We start from the raw sequence: 12,070 nt of genomic DNA on the forward strand, positions 1-12,070 counted from the left end.
CCAATTACAATGTAAACCAAAATGATTTATTTTTCACTTGAATTACACAGGACACCAAGAAATGAAGAAAGAAAAAATCAAAAGCTATTTACATTTGATTACAACAACATACAATGATTTTGTCACACTAAGCTTGACTATTTTGTCTGGCATACACATACACATAGAATATTTCTGACTAAGTTGAAACATTAAAGACATCTGGAAGTAGTTTAGTAGTATCACTGAATATTAAATACTGAAAATCTTTGATTAGATGTTCTACATATGGTTTTCCTGCATTTTTTATTTAATTGTCACCTACATAGAAATCTTTTTCCAGAGTTATTTCTCCTGTATGAAATATGTGTAGCAATCCTGAATATTGTGTTCACAAGATTAAGAATAACAATTTTACAGTTCTCTAGAAACAATCACCTGTTGCTTGTTTGCTAGGCTGTCAATACATTCAAAAGCCACAGTCTATCCAATTTCAAGAATCTATTGGTGAGCAGAAAGTTTGAACAAGTTTATCTTCAGTAATTCCACGGAACAGATTGTGTTGTAATAGGATCAAGTTTGAATTAAGTGACAAATGTGCAGGAATAGATCATTAATAATAAAAGATATTCTTAATAAAGGTATCATAAATATATTGTTTTTTCAAGTTTTCCTGGTTATACTAAACTGCAAATTAAATACATTACAAGTACAAATTTCTCTTTTATCAGACAGATTGATACTATTAAGGTTTTAACATATGAACGAAGATATTCGATAACTGTTACCTTCTCAAGTAAATATATATATTACAAAGTTCTTCAAATCAGATTTTACAAAAATCCTTTTCATGAGTAGGGAGTCATGAAATTCACTGTGATAAAATATATATGATCATAATGTCAAGTGGTGCCTAGAAATTAATTTTCATTCTTTATAAAATTTAAAAAAAAATTGAATCAAGGTATACTGGTATACAGTCATATATGGTTTTCAGTACAGTGGTCCAGGCCTAACACAGTTAGGCATTTGTCCAAATACATGTACAGAAGAAAAAGACCAAGCTCACTGATACACCCTGTATTTTATAGAAAACAATAGTGAGCCAATGATTTGGTATACATTTTACATGTACTTCATTCACAAGTACATAATGTTACTGGTAGGTTAAACAGTGTAACACAAGTCTTTAATTTTCAGACTGACCACTGTATAAGACTAACGGCTAACGGCTAACCTATGGAAAGAGATTCCAATAAATGTATCAAACACATTTTATTGTTTCAATATTTGTGACTCAACGGCAACCTAAAAAACAATGAAAGATTTTATATAACAAACATTTAATGCTTTACTGTAATCCTCTGCAAATTTTCAACAAAGAGCACATATTGCTTGGGAACCATATTCTGAAATAAGAAATGAAATGTTCACTAAAGTAATTTGTAAATCACCTTTCAAACAAATGTGAGTCTTGCTCTTCATACATACCGTTTATTTGATAGCTGTTAAGATGTTAATTGTGAAATGGATTAGTGCTTACTGGGATTGAACTAAAGATACATGTTCAATTTAAATGACAGTATTTAAGTATCAAATATTAAAGAGTTAATGTCTGAAATACATTAATTGATAGAAAACCCCTGAAATCCTGACGACTCACTTTATTACATAAAGAAATAAAAACTGACAATGACACAATGGAATATAATCAAGTCGTTCACCAGTAAATATGTCTTCAATCAGAAACTCTCACATTGATGTCTATGCCAATCAAAAGCATTACCCGGTAAGTACTTCTCTTCTCTTAGCCATTCAAAAACTTTCCATAAAGCCCTTCAGCTAATCAAAAGCTGTCCATTTTAATAAAACACATACATGATACATTTAGCATATGTTTCACATCAAAGTTTCAAAATGTTTTGTATAAATATTTTGTAAATGACAAACTTGAAATGATTCACTTAAAATAAATACAAATGAATCTGAAGTGAAGCTATCAAAACTAAAATAATAAAACTACCAAACTAAGAAATCAACTATTTCAGGTCATACAATCACAGTATTGCAAGAAAAACTAATTAATGAGACTATCACTTAATCAAACTTAAATTCAATCCACAATTGTGTACAAATATAGAAATGGATACTACGGCAATCATTGTTTAGTATGGTAAGTTATGTCTATTGTGTTGTCATGACAACTGAAAAACGTTTTAAAAAAGAGGTCTCAATGAATTATCTGAATGTCAAATCAGCCTAATTCTATTGTTATACTGTACCGATATGCTGGTATTCATAACTTCAGCACTTTATGCTATTTATAATTTAGGAAAATTATCCACAACCTGTCCTACAATCTCTCCATACATAGAATACATAAGCTTCTTGCATTTTCTATTTATTGTTGAGTAGCAATAAGCTATGTGCATTTTCTCTCCATACTATGGAGTCTAACAAAGCTATCTGTATTGTTACTTGTTAGTCCTATTTTAGTCTCCAATCTCCCGTTTTCCTTCATTTTACTGAAATTCAAACAAAACAACGTTCAGTTTTATTTCAAAAGATACCTGGTTAGGTTTTTCTTAACCACATTTTAGGTCAAGATATTAGATGATTCCACGTCCTGATCTAAGCTGATGTTTTGTTTTTTATTTGCTGATAGGAATAAGTAAATCGCCAGAACGTTACTGCCAGATTGTAATACTGTTGTGTTACTGATGTAGGTTTTCAGTCATATTAACTTTCTGTATCTGTAACATTAGCCCAGATGGTAGGATCATGCAGAACTCTATTGACACTTTGTTTATAAGAAATAATTTGAGAAATTATCATTCATCGAGTTCTTTTTAGTTTTTTTTGGTTTTCTTTTGTCTTAGGAAATACCATTGAAAAAGAACACAAATTGTTTAATGCCCAGTAAAATAACTATATGAATAATAACTCAATTTTGTCTATTAAATGATTACATTAGATAATGGGCTACAACCACACCATGAGTTAGCACAGGTGTATAATGCTACTAATAAATGTTGATAACTAATGTTAGCCTTCTGCAAAAACAATATTAACAGGAAACAAGCAACTTTGTAAAACATTAAGTATACTATGAATATCATGTTATTTGTTTAGACACACTGAAACTTTAATTATCTCTCACTTCAAAACCAGAGGAAATACCAAGAATTATACTTTGGCATTCTTGGGGGTGGAGGGTACAGAAAGGGTTATCAAATTTATAGGAATTTCTACATGAAAAATAAATATCAGATCACTCACAGCAGACAAAACTTTGTAATGATTTCTGCACTATAAATCTACCACATTTGTGAGAAAGGGAAAAAAAATAATCATACAAAAATGTTAACAATGTTTGAAAAACAAAAACAATTAATTTGTCTACATTTGACAATACACAATGATATATGTAGATGATCTCCCTACAAACCATAAAGTATCCAAAGCCTTAGCTGCTGATGTGTACATGTTCCACTAGGCTTACAAGCTTTTATACTGTATGAGTTATCAAAGACCCCATGTCTTAAACACAGGTACAAGGTTCTTTATTTACAAAAATGTTTTTTGCGCACTTCCAATTCCAGTGTCATATTTTTATCTGGTAGATTTCAAAAACATCTACTTCTCCACACTGTAAAACCACACTTTGGAGTTACACATGGACTTTCTTGGCTTTTATACCTCTTCTTTTAAAGCAGAATAACTTTTTTTCTGAGGAAAAAAGTTAAGCTTTGATTTCTGCCCCTTTCTTCCAGATCTGTCGTCACACACAGTTACCTCCCTTCTTCTCCTTATAAGGTTATACTGGTAAACCATCTTGCTATCTTGCTGCAAAACGAGTCACCAGAGAGTCTCCACCTCTGTTCCTTCTTGTTTATTCTTTAACTACTGCAATGTAGAACCTTCTTCCGTGCGACAGATTTGAGTGCTGTTAGCTGTACTGGTAATGTTATCTCTCAGGAAAAGCAAAACTCGCTCTCGTATACAGGGCCCTCCGGCAGGGCCCGAGAGCATATATTTGTTGAGCTTTCTATGAGACGCTTGACAATCCGTTTGGATGTACAGCTGATCTTCGCCTTATCAGACATCCTCTCCACTCATTTTAAACCGCGAATGCACGGCTTGTAGAGTTTGGACCAATGGTCTGCGAGGATTCGTTGCCTGTAGCGACTTTGACTTTGGCCTGGAATTTACTTCCATTGGTCGTTCACACCCAGGGCGTCCATCCCTCGTATAACACAGACAGGTTGTCCATGTTAGTGGCTTCCTTGATAACATAGTCCACCTGGGCAATAGAAATACATAACAGGGTTACTACAAAGTCTGGATAGTCCACTTGGGTAATAGAAATACCTAACAGGGTAACTACAAAGTCTGGATAGTACACCTGGGCAATGGAAATACATAACAGGGTTAATACAAAGTCTGGATAATCCACATGGGCAACAGAAATACCTAACAGGGTTACTACAAAGTCTAGATAATCTACCTGGGCAATGGAAATACGTAACAGGGTTACTACAAAGTCTGGGTAGTCCACCTGGGCAACAGAGATACATAACAGGGTTACTACAAAGTCTGGATAGTCCACCTGGGCAATAGAAATACATAACAGGGTTACTACAAAGTCTGAATAGTCCACCTGGGCAATAGAAATACATAAAAGGGTTACAACAAAGTCTGGATAGTACACCAGGGCAACAGAAATACAGTCAAACCTTGATGTATCGAAGTTTAAGGGACCGTCAGAAAAAAATCGAGACTTCGAATTATTCGTGGTTGAAATTAGACCGATGTTTTTTACCATGACCAACTGTGGTAGTTGTGTACATGTCGTCTCCGTTCCGTAAACTTTATAATCATTGTATTTACCACAAGCAAAACAAAATAAAAACGAAGTATGCAATTAATCACATGTATTGCTATCGTTAGCAATACATATGCATATTATAAACAAGACTTACGTGTACTAGGCCTAACCCATGTACATGTGTTCGTTTGGTGACTATTTAAGCGATGGTTAATATTGCGGAATGAATATAAAAATGAAAACACGTTAAAAACGAAACTAAAAAGGAGCCTGAACCGAAAGCGCTACAACACCTACAAAATACTTCAATTTAGAATGATCGATTTGCTCCAGTGTTTATGCCAAAGTTTTGCAATGTAACAGTTTTGCGTATGAGTTACTAATAATGTGGCTCGCTATAGCTATTTACCGTTCCATTAATTCTACAAACTTATGGCGCCGGCAAACATCAAAAACGTCTTACTGTATCTTTGCCGTGCTAATGATTTAATAACGCGGCTTGTAAAAACAAAGCACCGAGTATCAGCCTGATCAGTGATATTATGATATCAAGCAACACAAGCTGTCATAATCCCTATTGGCCGGCGAAAGGCCGTCGCGAGACAGCTAGGTGTGACAGCATGCCGCAGGGTATCGGCGAACACCTGATCATGATCTGTACAGGGAATTTTTTTTTCGAATCATCGAGTGTCACTTACCTATGATTCTATAACAAATGGTCCATGAAAAAAGTTCGATACATCGCGAACTTCGATTCATAAAACTTCGATTCATACATCGGTTAGTTAGTAATGTTATATAGTGAAGAAATTCGGGACCAGACAAAAAGTTTGATACAGCGAGAAATTTGATTCATCGAAGTTTGAATCATCGAGGTTTGACTGTACCTAACAGGGTTACTACAAAGTCTGGATAGTCCAACTGGGCAATAGAAATACATAACAGGGTTACTACACAGTCTTGATAGTCCACCTGAGTAATAGAAATACAAAACCAGGTTACTACAAAGTCTGGATAGTCCACCTGGGCAAAACAAATACATAACAGGGTTACTACAAAGTCTGGATAGTCCACTTGGGTAATAGAAATACCTAACAGGGTTACTACAAAGGCTGGATAGTCCACCAGCTGGGCAACAGAAATACATAACAGGGTTACTACAAAGTCTGGATAGTCCACCTGGGCAATAGAAATACATAACAGGGTTACTACAAAGTCTGGATAGTCCACTTGGGTAATAGAGATACCTAACAGGGTTACTACAAAGGCTGGATAGTCCACCAGCTGGGCAACAGAAATACATAACAGGGCTAATACATAGTCTGGATAGTCCACATGGGCAACAGAAATATATAACAGGGTTACTACAACGGCTGGATAGTACACCTGGGCAACAGAAATACATAACAGGGTTACTACAAAGTCTGGATAGTCCACCTGGACAACAAAAATACATAACAGGGTTATTAAAAAGACTGGATAGTACACCTGGACAACAAAAATACCTAACAGGGTTACTACAAAGACTGGATAGTCCACCAGCTGGGCAACAGAAATACATAACAGGGTTACTACAACGGCTGGATAGTACACCTGGGCAACAGAAATACCTAACAGGGTTACTACAAAGTCTGGATAGTCCACCTGGACAACAAAAATATGTTACAGGGTTATTACAAAGACTGGATAGTACACCTGGACAACAAAAATACCTAACAGGGTTACTACAAAGACTGGATAGTACACCTGGGCAACAGAAATACATAACAAGGTTACTTCTAAGTCTGGATAGTCCACCTGGGCAACAGAAATACATAACAGGGTTACTATAACGGCTTGATAGTACACCTGGACAACAAAAATATGTTACAGGGTTACTACAAATACTTAGTAGTCTCAAAAACTGGTTAACAACAATCTCTCTTTATTAACAAAACTACTTTACAATTTAAGACCAAAATTCTTAACTAACTTTTAACAGACCAAAGTCAAAGACTATGGACATCAACATAGTCCAGGTCAAATACAGTTTTGTAGGTACTTTCTTATATCGATGTCATTTGGAGCATAGAAAAATTAGTTCATGCTTATAAAATACATGTAGTAACAATTTTGTTCATTTTTTGCATTCACACTAATTTGGTGTTTTGCAGCAGAGATCATGTTGCAGACTGCCACAAAGTGTCATAGTAAATCAATAATATTTGAGAATAACAAGATATTGCCCATTCAAAGTCAATAGACTAGGACGATTTGGGAATTTTTGGGTCAGAAAAAAAGAGAACTTTCCACAACAAAATGATTTGAGTCTGCTCAGTTATAATAAAATCAGAAAATATTGCTTCTGATGTAAGTATTACTACTGACCTGTTCTGCCACAGACAACCGTTTGTTTATGTCAGGGTCCCGTCCATCCAATTTCATCTTGACCCGTCTCCATACACTGACTGCGTACGAGTTCCTCTCCTGTATAGCCTTTCCTGTCCGTGGGTCTCTGGATAACTTCTCCACTTTCTTTACACCAACTGGTCCTGAAAAGCAAGCGTATTCGGTATAGTTAAAGGTATGTATGTTTCTTACAAGCCATTGCTAAATATTACAATGTGATGAATTATTTTATCAGGTGGATGTTGTGTACCTGTGATCTTGGCCAGGGCCCAAGTCTGGGAGCTGTAGGGCGGGGTGTTGCTGTGATACCTCTGTTTACATCTAGTGATATTTACTTGTGATCTTGGCCAGGGCCCCAGTCTGGGAAATGTAGAGCGGATGTTGCTGTGATACCTCTGTTTACATCTAGTGATATTTACCTGTGATCTTGGCCAGTGCCCCAGTCTGGGAGCTGTAGGGCAGGTGTTGCTGTGATACCTCTGTTTACATCCAGTGATATTTACTTGTGATCTTGGCCAGAGCCCCAGTCTGGGAGCTGTAGGGCAGGTGTTGCTGTGATACCTCTGTTTACATCCAGTGATATTTACCTGTGATCTTGGCCAGGGCCCCAGTCTGAGAGCTGTAGGGCAGGTGTTGCTGTGATACCATCCAGTGATATTTACCTACCTGTAATCTTGGCCAGGGCCCCAGTCTGGGAGCTGTAGGGCAGGTGTTGCTGTGATACCTCTGTTTACATCTAGTGATATTTACCTGTGATCTTAGCCAGGGCCCCAGTCTGGGAGCTGTAGGGCAGGTGTTGCTGTGATACCTCTGTTTACATCTAGTGATATTTACTTGTGATCTTGGCCAGGGCCCAAGGGGTGATATTTACCTGTGATCTTGGCCAGGGCCCCAGTCTGGGAGCTGTAGAGCGGGTGTTGCTATGATACCTCTGTTTACATCTAGTAATATTTACTTGTGATCTTTGCCAGTGCCCCAGTCTGGGAGCTGTAGAGCGGGTGTTGCTGTGATACCTCTGTTTACATCTAGTAATATTTACTTGTGATCTTTGCCAGTGCCCCAGTCTGGGAGCTGTAGAGCGGGTGTTGCTGTGATACCTCTGTTTACATCTAGTGATATTTACTTGTGATCTTGGCCAGGGCCCCAGTCTGGGAGCTGTAGGGCAGGTGTTGCTGTGACACCTCTGTTTACATCTAGTGATATTTACCTGTGATCTTGGCCAGGGCCCCAGTCTGGGAGCTGTAGGGTGGGGTGTTGCTGTGATCCCTCTGTCCCTGTGTTCCTTTCCCTCTAGATGGACTAGGCATGTCCCGTACATCTGATTTTTTTACAACTACAACAAAGGAAATCATCTTAAATAAAGGCATAGAAAATTACTTTTGAAACCTGGAGATGGATTTTCAGACCACGGATGAAAACAAATCTTTTTGTTTTAAAATTGAAGTGGCTGTGATGTTAATCTTGGTACCACCAAATACAACCTCAATCAAAGGCATTCAGCTCCTGGCCAGTTAATTGAATATATGATCAAATTCTTAAAGAAGTCGTTAGAGCAGTAACTATTACATCACAAGTAACTTACCAGAAACAAAATTGTATTCTGCTGACTCTTGGTTGTCCTCCAAAGACAACAAGGGTGGCGCTAGGTTCACAAGATCATCATATATTCTGAAATTACAACAAACCAATGAAAACCTTCTTCATTAGCATTAATTGTCTGAAATTGAGCTGGCAGCCTGTCAGCCATTTAATTTTTGTTTATAGGGGTTTGAATATCCTAAAACAGCTAAAGTCATATAAGGATGCTACCATGTATGCAATGTGTTGTGATAACGTAGGGTATGTCTGTTTTACTTTCACTGGGAGAAAATTTCATGAGATCCTCTTTGTTATTTATTCAGGGTTTGAAATCATCACATATTGTCTATTTCTGACAATGTAATATGATATACAGGTTATCTATATATCCTTCTCTCCCAACTGTATTTATAGGTATTTAAGTTCGTGAAAAATAATCTTGGCCACAAATAGAACAATATTCATTCTCCCGCTGATATACAGTATATAGCCTATTGCTGTATGGGGTATAAACACCCCGACATGAGGCCACTTACTGTGACACTAGGCTGATGAGGGACTATACAGTATTTAGCCCAGTGTTATAGGGGTATAAACACCCTGACATGAGGCCACTTACTGTGACACTAGGCTGATGAGGGACTATACTGTATATAGCCCTGTGTTATAGGGGTATAAATACCCTGACATGAGGCCACTTACTGTGATACTTGGCTGATGGGGGACTATACTGTATATAGGCCAGTGTTTTAGGGGTATAAACACCATGACATGAGGCCACTTACTGTGACACTTGGCAGATGGGGGACTATACTGTATATAGGCCAGTGTTATAGGGGTATAAACACCCTGACATGAGGCCACTTACTGTGACACTTGGCTGATGGGGGACTATACTGTATATAGCCCTGTGTTATAGGGGTATAAACACCCTGACATGAGGCCACTTACTGTGACACTTGGCTGATGGGGGACTATACTGTATATAGCCCTGTGTTATAGGGGTATAAACACCATGACATGAGGCCACTTACTGTGACACTTGGCTGATGGGGGACTATACTGTATATAGGCCAGTGTTATAGGGGTATAAACACCCTGACATGAGGCCACTTACTGTGACACTTGGCTGATGAGGGACTATACTGTATATAGGCCAGTGTTATAGGGGTATAAACACCATGACATGAGGCCACTTACTGTGACACTTGGCTGATGGGGGACTATACTGTATATAGGCCAGTGTTATAGGGGTATAAACACCCTGACATGAGGCCACTTACTGTGACACTTGGCTGATGGGGGACTATACTGTATATAGGCCAGTGTTATAGGGGTATAAACACCATGACATGAGGCCACTTACTGTGACACTTGGCTGATGGGGGACTATACTGTATATAGGCCAGTGTTATAGGGGTATAAACACCATGACATGAGGCCACTTACTGTGACACTTGGCAGATGGGGGACTATACTGTATATAGGCCAGTGTTATAGGGGTATAAACACCATGACATGAGGCCACTTACTGTGACACTTGGCTGATGGGGGACTATACTGTATATAGGCCAGTGTTATAGGGGTATAAACACCATGACATGAGGCCACTTACTGTGACACTTGGCTGATGGGGGACTATACTGTATATAGGCCAGTGTTATAGGGGTATAAACACCCTGACATGAGGCCACTTACTGTGACACTTGGCTGATGAGGGACTATACTGTATATAGGCCAGTGTTATAGGGGTATAAACACCATGACATGAGGCCACTTACTGTGACACTTGGCTGATGGGGGACTATACTGTATATAGGCCAGTGTTATAGGGGTATAAACACCCTGACATGAGGCCACTTACTGTGACACTTGGCTGATGGGGGACTATACTGTATATAGGCCAGTGTTATAGGGGTATAAACACCATGACATGAGGCCACTTACTGTGACACTTGGCTGATGGGGGACTATACTGTATATAGGCCAGTGTTATAGGGGTATAAACACCATGACATGAGGCCACTTACTGTGACACTTGGCTGATGGGGGACTATACTGTATATAGGCCAGTGTTATAGGGGTATAAACACCATGACATGAGGCCACTTACTGTGACACTTGGCAGATGGGGGACTATACTGTATATAGGCCAGTGTTATAGGGGTATATAAACACCATGACATGAGGCCACTTACTGTGACACTTGGCTGATGGGGGACTATACTGTATATAGGCCAGTGTTATAGGGGTATAAACACCATGACATGAGGCCACTTACTGTGACACTTGGCTGATGGGGGACTATACTGTATATAGGCCAGTGTTATAGGGGTATAAACACCATGACATGAGGCCACTTACTGTGACACTTGGCAGATGGGGGACTGTATATAGGCCAGTGTATATATATGACATGAGGCCCACTGTGACACTTATAGATGGGGTATAAATAGCCAGTGTTATATGACACATGACATGAGGCCACTTACTGTGACACTTGGCTGATGGGGGACTATACTGTATATAGGCCAGTGTTATAGGGGTATAAACACCCTGACATGAGGCCACTTACTGTGACACTTGGCTGATGGGGGACTATACTGTATATAGGCCAGTGTTATAGGGGTATAAACACCATGACATGAGGCCACTTACTGTGACACTTGGCGATGGGGACTATACTGTATATAGGCCAGTGTTATAGGGGTATAAACACCATGACATGAGGCCACTTACTGTGACACTTGGCTGATGGGGACTATACTGTATATAGGCCAGTGTTATAGGGGTATAAACACCATGACATGAGGCCTACTTACTGTGACACTTGGCTGATGGGGGACTATACTGTATATAGGCCAGTGTTATAGGGGTATAAACACCCTGACATGAGGCCACTTACTGTGACACTTGGCTGATGGGGGACTATAATGTATATAGGCCCAGTGTTATAGGGGTATAAACACCATGACATGAGGCCACTTACTGTGACACTTGGCTGATGGGGGACTATACTGTATATAGGCCAGTGTTATAGGGGTATAAACACCATGACATGAGGCCACTTACTGTGACACTTGGCTGATGGGGGACTATAATGTATATTGGCCAGTGTTATAAGGGTATAAACACCATGACATGAGGCCACTTACTGTGACACTTGGCTGATGGGGGAATATACTGTATATAGGCCAGTGTTATAGGGGTATAAACACCTGACATGAGGCCACTTACTGTGACACTTGGCTGATGGGGGACTATACTGTATATAGGCCAGTGTTATAAGGGTATAAA

General features: G+C 38.7%; 1 protein-coding gene across 1 annotated transcript in view; it reads right to left on the bottom strand.

Annotated features, from left to right (window-relative positions):
• Positions 1-12: 12 nt before the first annotated feature.
• Positions 13-12,070, bottom strand: part of LOC138323179 (serine/threonine-protein kinase SMG1-like) — an 86,127-nt gene continuing 74,069 nt past the window's right edge. The window contains exons 71-74 of the mRNA XM_069267589.1: positions 8,778-8,863; positions 8,403-8,528; positions 7,175-7,338; positions 13-4,282 (exon numbers count right to left, since the gene is read on the bottom strand). Coding sequence (XP_069123690.1) covers positions 4,205-4,282; positions 7,175-7,338; positions 8,403-8,528; positions 8,778-8,863 — 454 coding nt within the window. The 3' untranslated portion in view covers positions 13-4,204. The remainder of the gene's footprint in view (positions 4,283-7,174; positions 7,339-8,402; positions 8,529-8,777; positions 8,864-12,070) is intronic.

Source organism: Argopecten irradians, chromosome 5 (genome assembly GCF_041381155.1).
Source record: "Argopecten irradians isolate NY chromosome 5, Ai_NY, whole genome shotgun sequence".
NCBI lineage: Eukaryota > Metazoa > Mollusca > Bivalvia > Pectinida > Pectinidae > Argopecten > Argopecten irradians.